Source organism: Octodon degus, unplaced genomic scaffold (assembly GCF_000260255.1).
Source record: "Octodon degus isolate 3935 unplaced genomic scaffold, OctDeg1.0 scaffold00026, whole genome shotgun sequence".
In the NCBI taxonomy this organism is placed as follows: domain Eukaryota; kingdom Metazoa; phylum Chordata; class Mammalia; order Rodentia; family Octodontidae; genus Octodon; species Octodon degus.
In genome coordinates this window covers 8924546-8950302 of record NW_004524602.1, presented here as the reverse complement: position 1 = coordinate 8950302, position 25757 = coordinate 8924546, and the positions used below count along the sequence as shown (strand labels likewise).

The window sequence follows — 25757 nt, the reverse complement described above, 5'->3', positions numbered from 1 at the left end:
GAGGGAAAACATGCACCTGAGAATTGATAGTGTATTATCTTTGGGATACTCAGAACATATTTCAAAGGAAGTGATGGAACATTAGAGCTGAATATAACCTGGTAGGCCCAGTTTGAGCCATGCATCTTTTTTGTGTTGATTTGTTTTTTTCAGGGAATTACTGAGATGAGGTAAGAGGCTTTTTCCTAAGCTGTGTAGTTCCTGGGAGAGTCCGTAGGGAAACTCTGATTTCCTTTCTCTTAGTTTTTCCTTATGCTGCTGCTGTTTCACATCTTTGCAGTCTCGGTTTGATGCGTATAGGTTGCATTGTGCCTGTTTTATATACTGAATCCAAAAGGCACGTTGGAAGAGGCAGACATATAGCAGAAGTTAGCTGCATGATAAGAGGGGCCTGAGGGGCAGGTTCTTGGGAAGAAGACTTGTGGTTTGCTTGTTTTTTTTTATTGTCTTGGATAAAAATTTGATTCCTATAAGTTTATTTTGCGTTCTGGATGTTACTGACCACCACACATGCAGATTTTCAGAGAAGGGTCTACAGGGTGTTCAGGGTCTCACTACTAGATCAGACATAGTGATCTGCCTGTTTACAGCCTCCCAAGTGTTGGAATTACAGGTGGGCTCCACCACGCCCAGTCTCAATTGCCCTCTCAAGATGCCCCCAGGATGGGGCCAGCATGGCAGGCCTAGGGATTGAACCCCTGGACCATGCGCCTGCTTGCGGGTGTTCTAATCCGCTGAGCTATTTGGCCGGACCCTAGATTTTTCTGGATAGACTCAGACTCCTTATGATGGTCCTCTGGGTCCATCTTGATTGGCTCTGAACAGCCTGGCACCCAGCTTCCACTGTGTGCTCCAGCTAAGTAGAGTTACTATAAGTTTTACCCAGTGCCCAGGCTGTCCCTGCTGCGCCCTTTTCTTCAGCTAGCCTCTCCTACCAAGCCAGACTTCAGCTGTTCCCTGTGTTAGTATGGTTAATGTGATACCTCTGTGTTCAGTGGCCTCACGTGCATACTCCAGCAGACCACACACTTGGTCGTGGTTATTTGCCCATCTGCCTCTGGAAGGTAAACTTCTGGAAGGGAAGATTTGTTTTCTTTCTATTTTTGCTGCCTCAGAGGGCATGAAAATATTGTTTAATGAGGAAGCTTAAAATAGTATGCTTGCCAAGCTTGGTGGTGCTACCTGTAATCCCAGCACTCAGGAGGCTGAGGCAGTAGGATGGCAAGTTCAAGCCTAGCTGGGCAGCTTAGCAACTTTGCAAGGCCCTGTTTCAAAATAATAAAAATTAAAAGGGCTGCAGATGTAATTCAGTGGTAGAGTGCTTGTCTAGCCTGCAATTCCGTAGGTTCAATCCTAATCCTCCAGAAATCTGGAGCCACACTGCCTGAGTTTGAATTGAAAGTCCTACCTCTTGGGCAAGTGTCTTCTTATTTGTTTCTTCATCTGTTCCAGAAAAAGATGGAAGGGGGTAAAAACAATGCTTAGAGAGCTAAGGACTGCTGGAGTGGATCCCTGTAAAATCCTTGGGGCTGTGTAGCTGTAGTAAGTGCTCAGAAAGTGTTGCCGCTATGTGTAAGGGGTGAGGCCTTGGCTGCTGCCTTCTTGAACACCTGTGAGTTGTTCCTGACTCAAGGCTGACTGGCCTAAAGGTGACACTGCAGTGATGGCCAACAAGCGGAGCTCAGAGTACAGGGCGTCCGCAGGTGTCTGTTTGGGTGAGCCCAGGGAGGGCCTGACGGAGGGCCCGCGATGCTAATTGCTGTCTTGTCTGCTTGCTCCTCCTAGCAGCTTGGCAGTGTGCGAGCCTAGCCTGCCTGATCTTTGCTCCTGCTTTACCTCATTGCTTCTTTGAGAAAAGGCCAAAACCGACAGAAAGTCTGTATCTCTGCCTTAGAACCTTAAACTTTAAAGCCACAAGAAACTTGGAAGCATCCCCTTTCTCTGATCAGCCCCTCTCTAACTCACAGGGCCTTTTACACTGAGTTTCAACCCCAGTGTTTTTTTATTTTGTATGTTTATTTTTTATTTTATTATTATTATTTTTCATTTGTGTATTTGGTACAGGGTCTCACTATGCAGCTTGGACTTGTAGTTATCCTCCTGTTTTCAGCCTCCCAGCGCTGGGATTACAAGCATGCACTGCCTGGACTCTGTCGCTGGCTCAGTGCATCCTGGGAGCAGGGCGGTAGTAGCATGCAGGATCAGGGATCGAACCCTGATCCCTGAGCTTGCCAAAGTAAGTGCTTTGTGCACTGAGCTATCTCGCTGGCCTTTATTTGGTATGTTGAAATGGGGTTTGCCTGAGAGGCTAAATTGCCCAAGGTGGGCTTGAACTTGGAATCTTCCTCCCTCAGCCTCCTCACACCACCATTGCCCAACTCCTATTCCAGTTTTCATGAGGAGGCATGAAATGCCTGAGGGAGAAAATGCCCTGCTAAAGCCACCCAGAGTTTGTGTCACTGAGTCACAATAACTGAGATCTCAGACCCTCAGTTGAGGGCTGTAGACATTGCCTTGCCAGATAACTAGGAGACACTGGGCAGGTCACGGGCCTCTGGGGCCTTTTCTTTTACCTGAATCATTGAGAACTGGCTGTCATGGGAAAGGGACCTACCTGATCCTCAAGAGCGGAGACTTCGGGAGTGGCTGTCATGTCCATTTCCAGCTCTTTGCTTCTCTTTCCTGGAGATCTGGAAAACTTTGCAGTCGGGTGGATTAGGTTTGATGGGAGAGAATATCCAGCCCTGTCCGCTCTGCTCTTTGGATCCTGTCTCCAAGTTCCCACTTAGGTTTCCCCTCATCTGTGAAATTTTTGTGTAAACTAAAACTGGGGTGGATTTTTTTCTCTTCCTGGTCAGTTAGCAACCACCATTTGCTATTTATGTCTTTAGTTGGCACTTATCAGAATTGTTTTATATTGTTAGTCTTTATCTTTATGACCAGATGATAATCTTTCTAAAGTCTTCTCTGGCTTGCTTCAAAGGCTCCTGGCGTGTTGTAGACGCTCAGTTATGTTTTTGGTCTGTCAGATATTTATCTGATTTATGGCAAAGAATAAGGAAAGACGAAATGATCACCACCAAGATAGAAAATTTAAGTTTTGCAACTTCGTTAGGTGAGATGAAATATTACCTTATTGGGGCTGGGGAGATGGTTCATTAGAATAAGCACTTGCCTGGCAAGCGCAAGGGCCTGAGTTCAATCCCCAGTTCCGTAAAAAAACAAAACAAAACAAAAAATTACCTTATTGAGGGAAAGAAAAGATCACTTGGAAATAAGTTCTAAAGGAGTCCTTAAAGTGTAGGTGGAAAATGTACCAAAAAATCATTAAATGTGGAGCGTTCCTTTCCCCATTCCCACCCCTTCAGATTTTTTCCTGTACTGGCTAGAAAGTCTTCAGTCAGTGCTTGAGAAGAAGGCAAGTGATCAGTGACCATCATCCTCCACTGATTGTTGAGTGCTGAATTTAAAGATTTTACTAAGAGTTTTGTAAGAATCAATGATTCATGTATTTAACACACACTGATATAGCGCTTGCCATATGGTGGACATTCTGCCAACCCCTTTATGAATATCAACTCACTTGTAGTACAAGGCAGGTACAGCTATGATCTCCTGGTATACATAAGGAAACTGAGGTACCTCGGGGTTCCTTGGCTCTGCTAGGGAGAGGCAGAGCAGTGTGCAGCCCGGAAGGTGGGCTCCAGAGTGTGTGCCCTCCTGTGTGACGCTTTAGCCCATCTACTTTACTCTTACTCATTCTACAGTTTCTTGTTAATAAATCCTTTCTCCCTGTCAGCATGTAGGAAGCATTTTCCAACACCAAATCTTTTACAGATAGGTACTCAGAGAGTCGGTGTTCCATCTGCTAAGATCAGAGTCAGAGAAAGCATGGTCTCTTTGGACTGTGGTGAGTAGGACTGCTCAGAATAGTTCTCTGTGATCAATTTCCTATGCACAGATTTATTTCGTGTGGGGGGAGGGCTGCACTGTAGGGCCAGGAGTATTATGCAGATACCGGTGCAGCAGAAGCATCTAAAGAATTGCCTTCAGAAGGGAGTTGCAGCCGCCACTGCTAAATGCCCTGCTTGGAAGGGCTGCGGGGCTCCCTGCTGAGAGACACTGCAAGCAGCTTTGTCAGCTGGCTGCCTGGTGCCAGTTGTGGCACAGCCCAGGAGGGATATTGTGGCAGAGCTCCCAGAGAGAAATGAGGTTTGCAGGCCATTCCCGTGGCCCTGGCCATAACGAGGGTCATGTTTTGCAGAACTTAGCCCTTCAGTGGCTCTTCCCTCAAACTGTCTCTGTAGACTATAAATTTTTGATTGCTTTCAACTTGGTAGATTTGTTTGCACACTGGTAACAGATCATACACATTTGTGGGGTTTTGGGTAAGCTAGATTAACTTTTCCTTTGGTGTCATTAAATATGCTTTCCATGGCTGAAGAGTAAAGGTTGGCAAGAATTATTTGTAGGAAATGGAGCTTTCTGCACTTGTGTTGCCATCAAGGAGACTTTGGGTATTGAACTCCCACCACTGAGCCCAAGGCGCTGTGTGACTCGTTAGGTCACAAACGACTTTGGTGATTGTCTACAATGTGCCAGGTCCCAGTGTTGTGTTCATTATGTTACTTAATTTTTACATTGCTTCTCTAAGTATAACTAGATTCATTTTGTAGGATAATCAGATTAAGTGATCCCCCCGCAAGTCACGCATCCAGTAAATAGCTGAGATCCAATCTTAGGGTGATCTGACTCCCAAACCCCTTTTTTCTTCCCCACTAGAAATATATTCCATACCTCCTATAGAAGATACTGTGTGTGTGTGTGTGTGTGTGTGTGTGTAAGTTGTGTAGTTGTATGCACTATTGAATTGAGAGTAAGAAATTATGCAGGGTTCAGGGTTTGATCCCTGGTCCTGGGGTGTGCTGAGCTGGCCACCGTGTCTGGGCGTAGTGGTGCGTCTCTAATCCCAGTGCTGGGGAGGCTGAAAACAGGAGGATCACTACGAATCTGAGCTGCTTAGTGAGACCCTGTGCCAGATACATACAAAAAAAAAAAAAAAAGTAAGAAATTAATATGATCTAAAGATTTTTCTAAAATTTTTTCTCCCTGGAATAGGTATTTTAAACTGTGGGCTTTACTGGGCTAAGTGTAATTATGAGCTAATGTTTTTGTAGTTTATGCCAGCATTTCAAAAATCTTTTCCAGGTTCTCATATTTCCTCTAGGATTTGCCACATGTTAGCAATAAAGAAGATGGCTAATTGTGTTTCTTTATTCTTTCTTTGTTTAGGATGTGCTAGGCCAGGTTTTGCCCGAAGCCACAACTACAGCATTTGAATGTAAGTCTGGCTTGTGTACTTTCTTGACTGTTTCTTTCTGCAGTAATATTTCAAAGGGTTTATGGGTCATATTACTTTAGAAACTGACAAAAACAGATTATTTATGATCATCATATGGTACATTTAAATATTTATAAATTAATGCAAGTTTAATGATGATACTGAACCGAGTAATATTTTCTTATTTAATCATATCTTGGGCGTGCATATTTCTACAATATAGCTTTAATTACCAACATGACCTTTATCTGCTCTTGCTCCTCACCATAATAATATTGAGGCACAAAATGAAACATGTAAACTACCTGTAGGCCAATGATTATTGATGAAGAGATTTTAATCCTTTACAGCTTTGAAACATGGCAGTTGAGTTGAGCTTTTACGTGAGCATTGCATGGAACAGTTCTGTTTGGGTGGGGCTGCCGACGCTCTGAGTGGTGTTGGATGTCCCTCGGGTCTTGCTTCTTTCCCCTGTGGGCTGAGGTGGCTCCTCGACAGTGCTGGGTCTCCTAGAAAAGTGGTGGCAGAGCAGACCGGGTCGCTGCAGGGGAGCTCGTGCTGGGAGCTTAGCCAGCAGCAGAGGGGCCCCTGTGCCGAGAAGGGCAACGGAAGGCTTTGGAGCTGTGATTCTCATCCTGTTTTGAAGACAAAGGCCACTTTGCAATGTAGAAATATTTGTTTTCTCCACATGATAGCATACTTTATTTATTTATTTAGTGGTGCTGGAGATTGAACCCAGGCCTTTCACACTGAGCTATATCTCCATCTCTGTCTTAGTTACTTTTCTCTTGTTTTTGAGACAAAATACCCAGCAACCCACAAGTTAAGGGAGGAACGGTTTATTTAGCTCGCAGTTTGTAAACGTGTCAGCCCGTAACTGACTGGCCCCCAGGCGGGGTGGCACATGGCAGAGGGGCAGCAGTTCATGGTAGTGGGAGGACAGCACAGCCATACAGGGGTGTGAGACAAGGCTCCTTCTGTCCCTTACAGTGTATGCAGGCTACTCGCCCTAGCGTGGGTATAGCACTTACACCCTTCATCCTAGCCAGAAGCCAAAACAATTAGTAGGTTCATTTATTAATCACAAACCCTTAAACCCAGCATCACACGCTCTAGATTCAGCCACCATGAAAAAGTCCTATGACCTCATGGAGTGTTGGGGGGACATCTAGATATAGACCATAACGATCTCCATCTCCTTTTTCTTTTTTTCCTTTTGGTATCAGGAATCAAACTCAGAACCTTGTGCTTGCCAGGCAGGCACTTGTGCTGCTGAGCTATATTCCCAGTTCTCCATCTCCTTTTTCTTAAAAGATCTGAGATGGGGTCTGGTAAAGTTACTAACTTGCCCAGGCTGGGCTCCCACCTGGCAGTCCTCCTGCCCCAGCTTCCAGAATGCTGGGACTGCGGCCATGTGCCACCATTCCCCTCTATGATGATATACTTTTTTTTTTTTTTCCTGTTTTTTAAAGAAGATGACTGGTGACAGAGTACAACGAGATATCCTCTTGGAGGACAATTCGGCAAAATTTATCATTATAAAATGTACAAAACCTTTGACTCAGCAGATCTTCCTTTCAGAAGCCATCCAACAGGAATAGCTACACACTGCTGAATGACCTTTAACCAAGGTGTTCGTTGTGGGATTATTTTTAATAGCCAAAAATTGGAGGTAAACAAAATGCCTACTTAATGGCTTAATAAATTATAACTGTACATATCCTGAAATGTTAAGTAATAGTTGAAAACAATAAATTAGGGTTTTGTGCACTAACATGGAAAGATAACTATGACCTACAATTGGGTGGGCAAATGATATATGGTATGACCCCATTTTATATACATAGCTATCCCCTCCCTATATAATTTGAGGGGCAGGACCCAAGCAGTGCACACTGCAGTGCTTTCCTGGGGTATCCCCTGGAAAGTGGATGTGGGGCCTTGGAGAGATGGTGGTGGATAAATGAACTCACTTTTTACTTTAAGTAGTTCTCTATTGTTCGAATATTTTCAACAATCATTACTTATTTTTTGAAAGCTATTATGAGTAGGAGTGTCAATTAGTATTTTATAAGCCACAGTATACTAGTTAAGAAACAACAGTATGTGTATCTGAAACGCACAGTGTTGCAAGGTCTACACAGACTCCTCTGGTGGCTGCATGGGGGGTGCCGGCTGTCCCTGCCAGCCTGTGAGGTAGCGTTTGGACACTTCCTCTTGCCAGATGCTGCACTAAAGGCATTCCATGGGTGAGTTTGTTCAGTCATGCCTGCGAGATTGCTACAGAGCTCAGTAAAGGACAGTCATTAGCTGTTTTGGCCAAGGATGGACATTGCCTCTTAGGGCATCACCTTTAAGGGCCTCTTCTTCAAGGAAAGGGTATCTGTGGGCATCTTGCTCAAGTGAGTGGTCAGCTGGAATTTCTGGAGCAGATTCCATGGTGTACATTTGCAGTCACTGTGCTGAGTTGCCCTGAGAGTTTCTGTAATTGAAATTGTGTATTCTGATTTTTTCTTAAGCATGCCAAAAAGAAGTGCACTTTGTGCATTGCTTGCTGAGTCCCGAGACCTGTGCCTGCCCCATGAACTCCCTGAGCTCATAGAAATAACGTGGGTTCTTCTAACTATCACTCTCCGATGACCTCTTCTGTGCCAGCCAGTGCACTGATGCTTTGCATAGACTGCTGCTGTGGCTTTAGTAACCTTTACACTGACTCTGTGAGGACACCTGAAATGATTGCTAAAGGTGACCACTAGGGAGTGGCAGGGTCCAGATCTAGGCACATCATTTGGCTGTAAAAAGTGCACTTTTATAACCAAGCACGTGGGGGGAAAAACCTGTGAAATATAAATATAGAAAAAAAAAAACCATTTAAACTTCAAGGTTTAAATGATTTGACATGGTGTTTCTCCTTTTGCCCATAAGAAGGCAACAGATCTGTGGTCCGTGGCATCTGGACTAGTTTTAGATAACAAACAAACTGAAAAGAAAAACTCAGAGAAAGTAATGGCAAGCCTTAGCTTTTTTGTGTGTTTGGTTTATAATGTACTTTCCATTATAGACTTTCAATTCTAGGCTGGATTATTTATTTATTTTTTTAATCTATTTGGTTCAGGGTCTCTCTAAGCAGCTCAGACTCATGGTGATCCTCCTGTTTTCAGCCTCCCCAGTGCTGGTATTACAGGCATGCACTAGCACGCCCTGTCTCGATGGCTGGCTCAGCAATTGGCTCAACGATTAAACTCCAGTCTCTATGCTTGTTTAAGCACGTGCTTAGTCTGCTGAGCTATCTCACCGGCCCTCTAGGCTGGATTTTTCATGGTTGTTGTAGAGTAGGTTTATTTTATCAATAAGAAGTCAGAAGTAGTACATAGAATCAATTTATCTATCTGAAACAATATGTATTAGTCATAAAATATTTTATTGGAATTTTGGGAAATTTCAGTGGTTTATGAATATAATGAAAAAATATGTATATTCAAAGAAATATTTACACTAGTATATGTTATATTGAAAAGTATACCTAACACTAATTGATTTCATATACAAAAGAGATGCAGTTGCCAGGCTTGGTGGCACATTCTGATAATCCCATCTCTCTGGAAGGCTGAGGCAGGAGGACCTACAAGTTTGAGCTTAGCCTGTGAAATGTAGCAGAACTCCACCTCAAAATAAAATAGGACTTGGGATGTAACTCAGTATGAAGACCCCTGGGGTCCATTCTCAGTATTGCAGAGAGAGAGAGAGAGAGAGAGAGAGAGAGAGAGAGAGAGAGAGAGAGAGATTGATTTTATTTACTGTTTTGAATTAAATAGTAAGAGATAGAGCAGCTGTCAAATCACCATTTTGCCTAAATATGAAGAAAAATAGTTGAGAGTGGAAAAAGGGAAAGATCAGGTGATGTGTAGATTGTCCAGTGCTGAGAAATACCTTCTCTTCAGTGAAGCAAACCATTCATAATTCCAGATGGGGTGATCTCAGCACCTTTATTGTGGTGGGGAATCTTGTAGTTGGTGGTGTGGGGTTTTCCCTGCTTCACTAGATTTTGGTCACTTCATGAGATAAACACTAAGCTCTAACTCACTTCTGTTCTCTTCCTAGCACTGACTTTTAGCACCTTAGTGGAACACACTTGTTGAACAAAATGGAATGCTATATGTGTTCATATTCAAATGAAAATGATAAAATACATGCCACCAAAAGCCAAATGAATAATTTCCTTTGAAGGATTATTTGTGCTATTGTTGGGCATAGGCTATAGTTGGTTGGTGTGGACAATTCAGTCCCCATATTCTAATTCCCTTACTAACCTATGGCATGTGTCCAGATATTCCCCAAAAGGTCATAGGTGGGGCTTTTCAGAGGTGGCTGAGTCTAGAGTGTGTGATTGGTTCATGGCACAGCTAGGGTTAAGGATGGGTGGGTGATTATTAAATCAGTCCACTGATTGTTTTGGAACCACCCTAACCCCATTAGCCTGGATACAGTGTGAGGGACAGAAAAGACTGGGCTTATCTCTTGCTTGTTTTGCTATTTTCTGCTACCTTGAATGGTTTCTCTTCTGCAATGCCCACCCCTCTGGCATGCTGCCCTGCCTGGAAGCCAGCTGATTAGACTCTATAAACTGTGAGCTAATAAACCTTTCCTCCTTTAACTTTGGGTGTCAGGTATTTTGTCTAATCAGTGAACAGAGTAACAAAGATGGTTATGGTCTTACTTATTTTAATTTCTTGTCCTGGAGGTGGTGTTTCCAGATAGAGTGAAGGCTGGATGGAAGGAGGGAGGCCTGTCTGTGCTTAACTCACCTTTTGGACTGATGGTACTAAGCCTCTTTTTTTCCCCTTACCTCTTTTATGTCTTTTCTTCCTCACAACTACAGTACAAATGAAAGTTCTTATTAATAGCTAGTGTTTAATTATTTTTCTAATTTAAAAGATATAGACAATCATTGTAAAAATCAAGCAGCATAGAAACAGTAAAAAGTAAAATCCCCATTTCCTCACATCTTTTGGTTTCATTGTTAGCATTTTCTTCTTTCTATGGAGATTTTCTCCCTTCATAATACATAACAAGCAGTGACTACTTTCCATTGCTTTCTGTCTTTTTTTTTTTTTTTTGCCAGCTCAGCCCACCCTCAGGGTGGGGCTGGTGTGGCGTGTGGTGCCCGAGATTGAACCTCAGGATTGAGGTTCCTAAGCTTGCCTAAGCAGGCAATATAGACCACTGAGCTATCTTGCTGGTCCTCCATTCTATTAGACGGCTTTACAACATCATTGTACACAGATATGCTTCATTCTTTTCATTAACTATAATACTCTTAAGTTTTTGGCCATAACTTACTATATTTAACCTCCTGATGGACATTTAAGTTAGCATTTTTCAGTATTAGAAAAAATGCTGAGGTCAATGGCATTGTTTCTTTCCACATTGTGGAAATATCTTTATTCCTAAGGGTTGAAACTACTGAGACAAAGGTGTCCACGTTTTACATTTCTGTAGCTCTTACTATATTTGCTTTCCAAAGGCAGAACCAATCTGTACCTCCCATTTCTCTCCACTTTCACCAACCCATTAGCAACATTTTAGTCAATGTCAGTGTGATATGTGAAAAAATAATTATAGTACTGTATTGCATTTCTTTAATTATAAATGAGCTTTAGCATCTTTCCATTTGTATTTAACACCTATGAATTATTTTTGGTCACCTTTGCCTGCTTTTCTACTAGGTTATTTGTCTTTTTCGAATAGGCAGAAGAGTTTTTCAGTATTAAGAAAATTGCCCTCTTATGTTACAAGCATTATTGTTTAGTTTATTGCTCTTTTTAGGTTTTTTTTGGTCTTTTTTTTTTAAGTAGAAAAGTTTATTGGAAAAAAAAAAAGTTTATTGGAGAATAGGAATGGGAAATGGGAAGGGAGAGTAAGAATAGCTCCTGAGAGAGAAGAAAGGTCCCCAAGTGGGTTGCCAACAAGTCCACTTCCTTGAGAAAGTTTTATAGAGCTAAATCATGAGGTAGATATTGCGTGGGTCAAAACTATAATCAGCCAATAAAATAACAAGTATAGCTGCTTGGCTAGTACTAATCCAGTAGTAGCAAGGGCACGTGAATGACATCATTATCTTTGGTCGATAATGTACAGTCTTAGTCTTGTCTTTAGTGCCAATCTTAGTAGTTTCAGTGGGAGGGAGAATTTGGCCCATTATTATATGGGAGATCTCAAAAGGGTGGTGGTACCAGTAATCTCAAGCTTCCTTAGGGGAAGTATGTAAATCTGGCTATTGTGACTTTAATCATATTCAGTTGAGTCTCCATCCACAGTTTTGATGTGTTCTGATCTTTGCCCTGACTCCCTTGAGGGCCCAGCCCTGACTGACTACCTATAATGTTTCTATCTAACTTAGCTACCCATGCTTCTAAAGAAAGTCTCCCTAACTACATTTAGGAGAAAAGAGGTGTAGTTTCCACTTAGCTGCTTTGAGCTGAGCAGGGTTGGTGTAGGGAAAAGCAGAAGTCAGGGGCCTTCTTCAGAGAGCTAATCTAATGGGCCTTGGGTAGAATGTTGGTAGTTAGCAGTTATGAACTCCCTTCACAAGGTTGATCTAATGGAACTCAGCGAAAGGAGTAGGGCCCAGTTGTCCTTGATTCCATCTGTGGGATGACTTGGAGTTTGGCAGCTTCTGGACAAGAATAAACAAATTTTCTATGAAATTAAAGCATATGGAATCAAAGTGTGAACATCAGAATGGTAAGGCAGGTTGGAAGGCCAGGCATGGTAGTTTACACCTGTAATCCTAGCACTGGGGAGGCTGAGATAAGTTTGAGACCAGCCTGGGCTACATTTGAGCTTAAGGCTAGCCTGAACTGCACAGTGACACCCTGTCTCAAAAAGACAAAAAAAAAAAAAAAAGAAAGAAAAAAAAAAAAAAAAGGCAGGCTGGAGAAAGAGCCACATCCAAAAATTGCTCTTAAAGGCCTGGAGTAGTGGTTGTAACTAGCTGACTTTTAGACCCTGCTACTGATAGACGTTATCTATAGGTCTGATATTTCTTGGCATAAATCCCTCTAGTTTTAGCTGTAAGAAGAGGGAGAATTCGGTGGTTCTGAAGGGCACTTTTACTAAGGAATTTCAAGATTCTTCTTGAGCTTTTATACTTTCCACTGTAGTGTTTTAGCCTCACTGAACCATAATAGTAGTCAGCTGCTGGTATAGCTGGAAACTGTCAGAAGCGGTCAGCAATTGGAGCCCTTTTTTTATATCTAGCTATGGCATTGCTTTCATATATCTTTTGGTTATACTTTACTGCTGGGTGTTGAGGACTGAGTTAAAGCAAGATCTATGTTAATCAGAATTAACTCTTAGTGTCTATCAGGGTCAGCCCAAGTCTCTTCAGGGTTTACTTTTGGCACCATATACCGAGCTTCTCAAGTCCTCTGTCAGTGTCAACCACTAGGATGGATCACAGTCTTCCACATTGCTTTCTGTGAAAGTATGGGAGACCTTTCCCTCTTTGGTGACCCTTTTTCTTGGCACACTGTATGTTTGTCAATTCCTGTACTCTGGGGGGGTCTAGCAGTCTCCCTACTCAGGAGGTTGGGTGACTCGTCAAAGTTGCAGGATCTTGGAAAAAAGGTTCTCTCATGTCATGGGCTTTCATTGACCTAAGGCCCAGGGCCAAACTATTGGCTCTCCTATTAACCCAGTTACTTTTCTAGTTCTGGTCTCCAAACTTCAATTGTTGAACACTGAGAAGACAAGATCAGTACATCAGTATTATAGTGGGAGCAGTGACCTTAACTGTTATAATCTCATATCAAGCTCTTGGAAATATAAAATATAGCCAGAGGACTGTTATTTCTTACCAGTTATGGTTGTTTTAGAAGTTCAACCCCTGCAAAGTGTTAATAGACATTTATAAAGTTCTACAGAGAAAACTTGGGATAAAGAGCTGCACATAGTATTTCAGAATGATAATCTTGATATTGTCTCTGAAATACATTTAAATGTCCGTTTTAGTATAAAATAACCTTTTAGTCAGTTATGTAATTATTAGACACTAAATTACATAAGAAAATTTTTACCTAAATTTGTTCTTGTGAGTGGGACCGCCCAGGGCCCACTGGATCCTCGCTCCAGCCAGCGCCTAGCCCTGTCGTGTGAGTGGGACTGCCTGGGTCCTGCCAGACCCTCTTTCCAGCCAGTGCCCAGCCCCGGCATGTGAGTGGAACTTGCTCCATCAGACAGGCCTGGTGTGGAGCCCTGCAGCAGAACTCCCTGCAGAGAGGCTAGAGTCAAGACCCAGTCAGCTAATCCAGGAGCAGAACATCTTGCCAGAGAGTTCATCTACAAGGACTGCAACAGTAAGAAGTGGATCACAGCAGCCAGACCCCATCCACACCCACTAGGACAAATTTGAACTTGGTAGATCTGGACCTGGTGCTAAGGTAATAACTCTACCAAAGCTCTGCGCCAAAGGTCAGAAAACAGTGCTATACAAAATGACAAAGAAAAGGAGCAGAATAGATTTTTAGGCCCCGAACCCAACCAGAACAAATGCAGGAGACAATAGCATAGAAGAAATTGGAAAGCACACACCTGAAATCTCTGAAATAATAGCATCTGAAGTAAAGAAACAACAGCAGAAAGGTATAGAAGAAATCAGATCAGAAATAATTTCTGAAGTAAAAAAAGAAATGATAATATAATGAAAGAAGTACTAAGTGCTTCTAAAGAATACGCTGATAAAAAATAGAGGAGAATATAAAAATGCTGGGATCCTTGAATGAGCAATATAGGAAAGAAATTGAATGAAGCAGATTCAAAGTGCTATAAAGGAAATTAAAATCTCAATCACAAGCTGGCAAAACTGTTTGAATGAAAGTGAAGATAGACTTTCAGACTTTGAAGACACCATTGCAACTAGTGAAAAGGTAAGAAAAGATCTCTTAAATACAACTAGGATGCAGGAAAAAATAAACATTTGTAAGACGATGCGAAGATGAACAATGTGGGAATAATAGGCATCAGTGAGAAAGAAGGAATCAATACAAATGATATGAAAAGAATATGGGCATAAGTAATAGCAGAAAACTTCCCAAACATGGGGAAACAATCTGACATTCACATCACCAAAGCATATAGAACTCCAAATAACATCAACCCAATTAAAACCACACCCAGACGTATAATAATCAAGATCCTAGAAATTCAGCACAGCAACAATATACTAGAAGCTACTAGAGAAAAGAAACAGATCACATTTAAAGGAAAACCAATCAGAATAACGGCAGATTTCTCTTCACAAACCATCAAGGCAAGAAGAGCATGGAGCAAAGTACTTGAAGTCTTGCAAGAAAACAAATTCCAACCCAGACTGATATATCCTGCAAAACTATCTTTCAAATATAATGGAGAAGTGAAATACTTCCACGACAAAGAACAACTAAAGACTTTCATAATAACAAAGCCAGCCCTACACAGACTACTAAAAGATATTCTAGAGAGGGATCAAAATGACCACCACTCCATGAATGAGAATGGAAAGTACCCATCAAATAGGGCAAACAATTAAACACAGGAGAAAAAGAGGTATACAATAGCAGTCTTTCAATTATTTTTTTTTTTATATAGCAGCAAAGTATTTCCATCAGCATACTCTACAAATGGACTTCTCCTGCATCCTGTGGGTCATGATCCTGTGTGGGTCTGCAGGGTGGATATCAAAGAAATAGCAGTAGCTCAGTCCCACATGTGTGGACACCTGGCAACCAGTAAGCGTCATGGACACTGTCCATGTCCACCACGTACTAGAACTTTGTGCCATATCCAGTCCCCAAACTGTGAGAAATGCTGGTCATATATTTGCCATTCCAGTATTTTTGTTATGTTTTATTCTTAGTAATTCTTTACTATCATGAAAACATTTTCTTAGTTGATTTTTTTTATATATTAACCTAATCAAATGCTATATGAGTACTCTGAATTGTTCACAGATTTGTACATGTGATACACTACATTCTGGCCTCTTAGTTGGACTCACTATTAATTTTAACATTTGAATGTTATTTTGAATTATTTAATTTTGAAATAAATATTTAATTTTCTAAATATTGTTTAATTTTAATTTTTGTTTTATAATTTATACTGTTTCTTTGACTTCAAATCTACTTATAAGACGTGGTATGATATTTTCTTCTAGAATTAGAAACTTTAAAAAGTTTATTTCCATTTTCCATTGACTTTATATTAGTTTTTCTTTGTCTTTTACACACATACACACAAAAAAGATGTGTATATGGCCTGACATAAAATTGATACTGTTTTATGGAAATCTTCAATGACCTTTTAAATGAGTTCGTCTAATAGAATTATATTTTACATAGTCTTGCATAACTACCATTTTGAGAGCTCTTTATTCTTTATCCAGGACCACACAGCAACTTCTCTTGCCTTCTGGATTATGGTCTTTGTTATCTTCTATATGCTATGTCTGTAGGTATTACAATATTTTGAGTTTGTATAACTGGAAAATATTTTAGTTTTCAAGAACTTGGCGTATGAGTGGAACTTGCTCTGGGGGAACTTGCTCAGTGTGTTTGCTAAGTATGAAATTCAATGAGGACAGATCTTTTTTTTCCCAGTCCTTTGAATAAATAAGTCTAGTCTCTTACCCACTTTTTTTTTTTTCAGGGTTGTGTGTGTGTGTGTGTGTGTGTGTGTGTAGGGTCTCACTACACAGCCCAGACTCGTGGTGATCCTCCTGATTTCTGCTTCCCTAGTGCTGGGATTACAGGCGCGCATCACCACGCCTGGACTCCATCACTGGCTCAGCGTGCCTGGGGGTGGGGCCGGCATGGCACGTACAGTCTTTTTTTTTCTAATGTGGCATAAGGTGCTGTTTAATTCTGTTCTTCCATAGCTAATATTTTTTTCTGTGTACATGCTTTAATGATTTTTTCTTTACAATTAGTTTTGGGAAGTTTCATTTTTGTGTATCTTGGTATGATTTTATTCATACTTCTTGTGCAAAAGGTTCATTTTTTTCTTGGAAATATGGTGCTATAATTTTAACTAAATTCAGAAATTTTAAATATTTATTGCCTATCCCAGTCTTCTTTGAGAATTGCAATTATATGAATATAAGTTTTTTGATTTTGGCACAGAGTGAATTATTATATGACTGATCTGTAAACTCTTCATGTTTATTTTAGATAATTTTTATTGTTATATTAATTTAAGTTTGTAAATAATTTTTTTACAATGTGCTATCTATTAATTTCATGTTACGTATTCATTTCAGAAATGTTTTTCTAAAATTCACTATCTACATCTTTCACATTTCAGTATTTGTCTATAATTTTTAATTTGCTATATAATTATTGATTTTCAGTAAAGTTAACAATGAATTAAAAAATAAAATAAATTTGTTCTTTTAACCATTTTGGTTACCAGAGTGATACTTTAAAAAAACAGAGTGCTTCATGAATTTGTGCGTCATCCTCATGCAGGGGGCCGTGCTAACCTTTTCCATATTGTTCTAATTTTAGTACATGTGCTGCTGAGCTGACCACTGTTTTGGTCTTTTTCTTTTGTTTTCTTTCTCCATAGAGTTTAGATTTTCTCACAGTGAAATTTGACATATTTTCCTTTGTGATTTTTGGATTAGTTATGCTTAGAAAGAACTTCCACATTCAAGGACACTGGAAAAGCAGACATATGTAGTCTTTTATTCCTTTCTACTTTAATAAAGTTAACACACAGATTTTTTAAAAAACAATAAGCATGTTCTCCCTCTTGCGCTTGCTCTCTGTCTCTCTGTCTCTCTGTCTCTCTCTCTCTCTCTCTCTCTCTCTCTCTCTCTCTCTCTCTCTCTCTCTAAGCTAGGATCTTGCTATTAGTTCAGGCTGGCCTTGAATTCACAGGAATCCTGCCTCTGCCTCCTGAGTGCTGGGATTGTAGGTGTGTGACGCCACCTCTGGCCAGGCATGCATTTTTTATTATTACAAAGATCAGAATAAAATTCTTGTAACATCTTCATTTTATTTTGGCAAAAGAACAGATCTAACTTTATTTTTCAAGCAGATAGTTGACTCCATGCCAGTTATAGAATAATGCGTCTTTTCCCAGATGTGAGGACATTTCTCAGATGAGGCTAAATTCTATAACCACAAACAGTCCAGCATATTTACACGTGTGGGTCCTGTATGCGGCGTACGCCATCCTGATGCTCATACAGGCCCAGAGATCCCTGCTGGTTTTGCAATTTCATTAACAGATTAATGAGCACACCAGCACGTGAGGTGCTAACATTCACCCTTGGCCACTGACGCATTTGCCGTGCTTTCTGCTGCTTGTGTTCCTCTTCCTGGGCTTTTCTCTGCACAGGAACTGCATGCTCGGAATCCCAGCACTCCGGGAGCCTGAGACAGGATGATCCCAAGTTTGAGCCCAGGCTGGGCAACTTAGGGATTTTCTGAGGCCTTGCCTCAAAGTAAAAACTATGGAGCTGGGGATGTAACTCAGTGTAAAAGTCCTGGATTAATTCCCCAGTACTAAAAAGAAAAAGGGAAAGTCACTTCTGTAGAGTGACTGCTTGACTGCTGTTAGTCGTATGTCGCTCCTGACTTTTTTTTTTCCTAAATTTTTTTCTTCACCTTTTTATTTTTTTATTTTAGTTTATTTATTTATTTATTTTTGGTGGAACCGGGGATTGAACTCAGGCCCTTATGCTTTCCAGGGAAGCGCTTACTCTACTGAGCCATCTCCCCAACCCTGTCTCCCCTGACTTGGAAGACACTTCTCAAAGTCTCTGCAAAGGTTGACTCGCACTCGTAGCACTGTGCTCTTACTTTCCCGTGACGCTAACATTGCCTGTTCAGATCTGTAGGCCTCAGGGTACTCATACTTGTTAAGCCATTCATCTGAGTTTGACTGCAAATAATAATTGATGTAAAAAGTTTAGATCCATTTTAGTGTAAGGGGAACTATTATTTCTTAATAATTGTCTTGCTAATTTGCAAAATTAAGAAGTGTTTTTTTGTTGTAGTTTGGGTAACTGGGGATTGAATGCAGTCTTGGCTATAAGTTACATTCCCACTTCTTTTTGAATTTGTAAAAATTTTGAGACAGGATCTTGCTAAGTTGTTCAGCTTGGGCTCAAATATTCAGTCCTCATGCCTCAGCCTTGTAGGTTCGGAGTTTCAGGCGTGGACCATTATTGTACTGACCTTAAGAAGTTTAAATTATTTACAAAAGTACTCGATTCCTTGCTTCTGGAAGTCAGCGGACAGTGCTGCTCATGTTTTTCCTTTTTGGTATCTGGAATCAAACTCACGACCTTATCCTTGCCGGGCCGGTGCTGTGCCACTTAGCGATCTCTGCAGTGTGCTGCTCATTTTCTGTCTCCAGAAACCCTGCTACAGTTCCTGCTACATAGCTGACTCAGTAGTTTCTGGAATGCGTGAATGATCAAAGAAATGAGTAAGGACATTCTGTATCTATGTCCATATATCATTTTTATATTAATTTATTTTTATTTTATTTTATTGAGAAATAGCAATAGGACAGTTTCAAAACTGATTAATGGGACAGTTTCAATAATTAATACATTGTACATTGTTATCTTCTTAGCGGTTATCCATAGTACAAGATACAGGCAGAATATCCTGTCCAAACACTATTAGTACAAATCTTTCTTCTCATTGAACTAAGCGAAAGTAGCTGTATATCTATCCTAACTATTCTGTATATACAGATACAAAATGGTCCTTCCTTTGTATCCCTTTTTTTTGTTTAGTCCTGTCAGAGATGGGTATCTCATTGGCATCTAAATACTATAGGTCTGTGAATTCAGCAAAACAATCCAACACAGTCCAGCAGTCCACAATAGTAGTGGGCTATTCGCAGAAGTTTTTGACTTGAGCCTTTCACAGCTCAGCATATTAGCATGGCTTTACATTATATACCTTGTTTTTATACTTTTCTGCTGGATGGTTAAGACCAAGATATGTCCATATCCCATTTATCAGCAAATCCTGTGGACTGTCTTCAAAATAGATCCAGTATGTGACAATTTTTCAAAACTTCAGCTTGGCTAGACACAGTGGTGCTTGCTACTTAGAAGGTTCAGGCAGGAAGATTGCTTGAGCCTAGGAATTAAAGGCCAGCCTGGGCAACATAGAAAGATCCTGTGAAAGGAAGGGAAGAGGGAAGGAAGGAAAGAGGGAAGGAGGGAGAGAGGGAGGGACAAAAGGACAACAATACTGTCATGTTGTTATAGGCCACTGTCATTTGTCACCTAGAGTAGGCAGGTACCTCCTAGTTCCCTGTTAACCTCTTTGTCTCCATATGGCCTCTTCTCCACTAAGCAGAGTGACCCTCACAGCTGTTAGTTGAGGTTATGACATAAAAGCCTCTAGATGCCCAGTGACAGTGAATGGGTAAGGACAATGTGATGTGTGCACACGCATGTTTACTTGTTGGCCGTGCCATGAAGGACAAATTTGAGTCATTTGGAGCATAATGGGTGGATCTTGAGCGCATATTAGCAGTCAGACACACAAGGTTAAATGTTGCATGGTTTCACTAAGGTAAATCCAATGTACAAATCATTTAAAGAGCAAAATAAAAGAAAGGGGATAGGAAGCAGGGAGAGGACTCAGAGGAGATGCAAAGGGGCTCTGGGAAGGTGGAGGGGCGGATGGGTGGGAGGAGGGAATACAAATGGTCAAAATGTAGTTTGTGTGCGTAGCAGTTCTCCAGGGTGCGTATGATTATTACTGTGTCATAAGCATATACTAATAAAGAGATAAACCATCAACAAGGTGAATACGGTATATATGAACACTAGAGTCTTAGTCAACCATGAAGAAGAATGAAATCATGTCATTTGCAAGAAAATAAATGTGACTAAAGGTCATTGTGTTAGGCAAAGTAAGCCACACACAGAAAGACAGGCGTCATGTTTTTTCTCGTGTGTGGAAATTGGGATTTAAACAGGAGGATCTGAAAGTAGTGGAGAAACTGTTCAGCACGAGGGAAGGACAAGGGGGAGGTGGGGAACGGGGGTCCAAGAGTCGGCAGGGCTCACATGTCAAAGCACGGTATCTGCAGTTAGGGAAATGTCCCGTGGAAGCCAGTTAATGTATAATAATTACAATACAATGTATTAATAACTATAATTTAAAAATTTAAAAGACAGATCATCAGTGACATTAAAAACAAACAAACAAAACCCCCTCCAGAATAAAAGCCACAGCCAAATGCCTGTGAGTGTCTGTGATTTCCTGTCTCCCTGCTCTGGCCCACAGTACCTTCTCTGGACTTGCCTGTCCCTCTCCCCACTTCTCACTCTCCTCTATCACCCTGCTCGCTCTCCTCACTCTGGGCCTCTCCAGATGGCTCGCAGCCCCTTCTCGCATCCCCCTCCATAAGCACCTAGAGCTTACACTTTCTTGTGGCTTTCTTCTTCACTGTTACTCTTGCAGTGCCCAGGTAAATGCCTGCCATGTAGTGGGAAAGTTCATTTGCTCAAAGGAGGAAAGAAACAAGGAAAGCGAGAAGTACTAGGAGGTCAGCATGGATGGAGCCAAATGAGAACTCCTGGATACAGTGTTGGGCCCTAGAAACTGTGGACTCCACTGCTGAGAAGGGCTATAAGCTTGACATTCTTTCTCGCAATTTCCAGTTGATGTCTTTCCAACTACTACAGTTCTGTTTTCATTTCTTTCCTCTTGGCTTGGTGAGAAATGCCTTTGCTGTAGCTCTGGTTGACCTGACACAGGCGTGTACCAGATGACACAGCCTATATTGCCTTAACTTTCTCTCCATGGAAGCTCTCTTGTCCCCGTCTGCCTGGGCGGCCCTGCCCCTGCTCAGCCCTCCCTCCGTGGGCCATCTCCTGACCAGCCCTACCTGCGGCTGCTGCTCTCTCTGAGGCCCTTATGTTCCTCTTCTAGGTTTCTCTTTTGGATCGCACGTCGCTTCCAGTAAAATCGCTAACAACATATGGCCTGTTATGATTCTCTTTTCCCAAACTCTGCCATTTTGTATATTTGTGACACACTGCAGATTTTGTGAAGATTGCTTCATAATATTTGTTTACCATCTGCTGCACTCTATTTGGTGTCTTGCTAGGATTTTTTCCTCCATTTTAAGTGACATTAACAAAATCCAGCCAGTACATAGACTTTCTGGTTCTACTTTTGCTTCCCTAATGTGCTGGAAAATCATATTACTGTGCTCCAGGCAACTCGAGAAGCCTGGAGTTCTCATTGTGAACCAGTGTGTCAGATCTTCCTCCCTCTTTCTCTTGGTTATATCCAGTAATGCTTTCCTGGTCAGATGGCAAAGAACCTTCATGCATAAGATGGAAAGAGTTCAAGTTATTTTTCTACTTCTTTTCACTTTAGTACCACTACTTTCTCTTGTTCTTTACCAACATACTTGTACCTTTGAAACTCTGTGCTATTTTAGTAAGCTTAGGATTTATAATTCTGGCTCGTGGAACTTTTAGTAACAGGCCCAGTTTATGAGTGCTTGAGCGATGAGTTGTGTTTGTCTAGCTCTTTGTTTAGAAAAGTATTTTAGGGTACCATCTTGGTAGCTTGTTTGGCATGTGCTTCTGATTGCTTGCCGGCCCTCACTCCTCACCGTCGCCCATCAGCTGTCTGCAGAGAGACGCGCACTCCCATTTTAAGTGTTAAAGGAAGTGCTTGCACTTGGGCTGCCATGAAGGGATCAGAGACCGCTTAGATTTTTACCTTTTGTCCAGAATTCCCCTTGTTCTCATGGATGTGGTTATTTTTCCAATTTTAGTTTCTTCTTTGAACTCAAAATCTTTGTTCTCCTTAAAGCAAGTATGCTCAGATATTAGAGTGAAACAAACAGTTCCCCAAAGAAAACCAAGATTGAGATAAAAATCTAGTCTCATTAATCACATAGCCTGGTTTCATCTGCAGGCTTTATTGGAATGCTCCTTTCAGCTTACCTGAAATCCTTCCCTTTGAGTCAGACTCCCAGTGGGACAGTTGTAGCACTTCACAGTGGGATCAGCATCAAAGCCTGAGTTTTCCTTCTACTTAAATAGGTGCTTCGGTGGCAGTGTTTCATAGGTGCTTTTTACAGAGCTGGTCTGCCCAGAATTGGCCAACTAGTTGAGTTTTCTCAGGGTTTTTTTTTTCCCCCCATTCTGAAAAAGATCCCTCAAGAAACTCCATAGAAGTCTAGAAGTTCAGAGTATTTTGTCTTAAGTAGCCTTGCATAGGTAAAGCTGGCTATGAGAATTTTAAGATCTCTTCCCACCCCTTCTCTTCCCTCCCCACTCTTTCCCTTCCCTCTCTTGTATCTTGACTTAGATTACATTTCAGCTAATATTTCTGGAATTTGTGCACTCTGTTTAGAAACTGCAAGGAAGTTCTTGCCGGTTGTACCAAACTTCCGTGTGCTGTGCAGACACTTGTAGATCTTGCATGTGTCACAGTTTGTATCTAAGCACCTCGTTTGTAGCCATCTTTGCTGTTGCTAGCTCTGGTGTAGAAAGATTACAGGAACTGCTTCTTTGAGGCTGGAGCAGAATTTAACCTGGTTTGAAGGCAAAATAAAAAGTGCTGTCACATGTGATAATACGTAACAGTATATTCTTTTGTATTCTTTTTTCCTCATTATCTAATGCAGTTTTAAGAAATCCTCTTTAAAAATTTTATCTTCTTTAAAAATTTTATTTATTTAGTATAGGGTCTCACTCTGCAGCTTGGGCTCATAGTGATCCTCCTGTTTTCAGCCTCCCCAGCACTGGCATAACAGGCATGCGCCACCACCCCTGGACTCAGTTGCCGGCTCAGCATGTTTTGGGTCTTTGTGCTTGCCTAAGCAGAAGAAACCTTTTAATAAATAACCTTGAAAACTGATAGTTTTTAGAGTATATATGGAAACAGGAGTCATTCTGTCTTCTGCCTGTACAACTAAAATGGCATTTCTTAGCTGGGCATGGTGGCATGTGCCTGTAATGCTGTGACTCAGGATGCTGAACCCAGAGTTCAAAGCCTGCATGGGCTACGGTGTGAGTTCAAGGCCAGCCTGAACTGCCTATGAAACCCTGTCTCAAAAAGACAAAATAAGCAAGCGGACAAATAAAGAATGTCATTTCTCTCCCAGTTTGGCCTTAGAGTCTACACTGAAAGGGAAAGCAAATGTGCTAGGTTCCTCATAGTCCTTGTGTGTGTCCATCCTTGGGATTGCATTCATCAACTTTTATGTCCTTTCTGAAAGGGACCAGTGTGTGCCTTTCATGCTGAGAACAGAGAGCCCTGGGTTGCAGAATACCAGTAGTGACGCTCAACAGTCCCTACCTTGTAGACTGAATGACCTGATCATATCAGGTCTGGGATCTCGCTGAGTGACCCAAGATGCCGCATCTAGAAGCAGATGCTTTGGAAAGAAGACTGCATGAGAGCTGTTGGCATGGCCACTGAGTAGTCGGTCACTGAGGGCTGCACACTGTTTTGACGTTTGGCTGTGTGGCAGTACCAGTTTCTGTCCTGCTGTCAGGTGGCTACCGAGGGGAAGGAAATAGTAGCATCTTTCTGTATAAAAGGCTAAATGGGCCCCTGTTAGGGTCTCCGTGGCCTGATTACAATGCAAGTAGATATCACCAGAACTACAGCTGGCCAGGAGGGGCTGGACCTGCAGGTGTGTGTGTTGGGGAGATCCATGTGTTGAAACTGAATCACCTGGTTCTTTCACAAACATCTCCAGAGCATGTCCTGCAAGCCAATTCTTTTCACGAGAGATTCGTGGCCTGGCAGCTTGGGGGTCAGCACAATCTCTGCATCTGATTGGTCAGCGATTATAAGGCCAAAAGCAATGAGAACCTTCCCCTTTCAGGTGGTCACCTTGGGAGGCCTGAAACATCACTCAGATGTTTTGGGCATTTTTCTTTATAAACTATGTACCCAGCTCATCAGATGTTATTGACAAATCTTTAGAAGGATGAAGTGTCTAACTAAATATTTAGAAATACCCAGAAGTTGTCTGAGTTCAGCGGGAGGGGACAAGGTTAGGTGATGTGACCAGCAGTTCCATTTTGGGTTAAAAATGAGATTTGATGTGAGATCTCATGTGATCTAGTTTTAGATTCTTAAAATGCCTTTTTGTTTTTGTTTTTGGTACCAGGGATTGATCTCAGGACCTTGTGCTTGGCAGGCAAGCGCTTGTGTCGCTGAGCTATTTCCCCAGCTTAAGACAGTTTTTGAAGCAATACTTCAAAACTATTTTAATGAAGAAAATTATTGAAGTAAGTACATTGTTTCAGGATGTGGCCCCTTAGAGGAAACTTGTTTAAGTGGACACATTCTGGTGATGTATTTTGTAAAGACATACTATTAAAACTGTTACCTTATTTCAGAATAATCTGAATCACCACTGCAGGCTTGCCAGGACCAGAGAGTAACCCAGTCAGAATGAAACCATTTGAAAAGAAAACTGCAGCTGGATGGGAAATAGAAAGATCTATACTGGGGTTGCTTTTTAAGTTAACCTTGTACTAGGCCTCAGGCTCTTTTTCTTTTAAGCCAAAAAAAGGAGGGGGGATAACAGAACCATCATGTCCACATCGTAGGGTTGTGGAAAGGTTCGAAAGGTGGCATGGCATATGACGCATCAGTCCCAGGGCCTTGTACATAAGTGGTGTTCAGTAAACACTTTCCATTTGTATCATGCTTCTGTGGCACGCTAGGCTGCCACAGAGAGAGAAAAAATGGGGAAATACGGGTGACAGGGTACTTTTTAGAAAATAAAAATGTATTGATGGTAGAACAGGACTGGCCTCTCTTTGGTTTTGAAAATTCTCAAGTGTGCTTTGTTGTGTTTTAGTTACATTTACTTTAGCTGGATGTGTGTCAAAAATGACATGAGCAATATTTTGATTTTCATTCATCCCTAAAACAAAGTTTTAGGTCTTTCTGGTGATTCTGATTAGATTCCAAGCAAACAAAAACCAAAACAGTGTAGTAATTATAATTCTAACACCCTATAGTCAGTGTGGTGTTGAGGGCTTAGATGTCAAGCTGTAAATAAACCCAGTTATATTATGTTCAAGGCAGCATACTTTTTGTACTTTAAAAATACAAATCTCACCCACTGACTTTTTTTTTTAAACAGATGAAGATGAAGATGGTGATAGAATTACTGTGAGAAGTGATGAAGAAATGAAGGCAATGCTGTCGTATGTAAGTTCGTTATAAATGAGGACTCCTTTAAAATTTTAATGTAATTGAGATGCTGCTTTTGGGGCATGGTGAAGACTTGCAAGTAATCACAGTTGCATAATGTTTTCTGTATAATAGATAAGGTTTTCAAAGATTTCCTTATGTGAAAGTTGAGGGCATTTCTTTTCAAAAGACACTGATCATCTCATGAACAT

At 41.3% G+C, this 25757-nt stretch overlaps 1 protein-coding gene and 1 non-coding gene across 4 annotated transcripts in view; one reads left to right on the top strand and one right to left on the bottom strand.

Annotated features, from left to right (window-relative positions):
- Map2k5 (mitogen-activated protein kinase kinase 5) overlaps nucleotides 1–25757 on the top strand; it is a 278062-nt gene that overhangs the window by 1234 nt on the left and 251071 nt on the right. For all 3 annotated transcript variants that reach the window (XM_023712674.1, XM_004628792.2, XM_004628790.2), the window contains exons 2-3: nucleotides 5293–5341; nucleotides 25496–25563. In XM_023712674.1, the coding sequence (XP_023568442.1) occupies nucleotides 5293–5341; nucleotides 25496–25563 (117 nt within the window). The remainder of the gene's footprint in view (nucleotides 1–5292; nucleotides 5342–25495; nucleotides 25564–25757) is intronic.
- LOC111816102 lies at nucleotides 16801–16908 on the bottom strand. Its single transcript, XR_002820610.1, has one exon. It is a non-coding gene; the product is annotated as a U6 spliceosomal RNA (small nuclear RNA).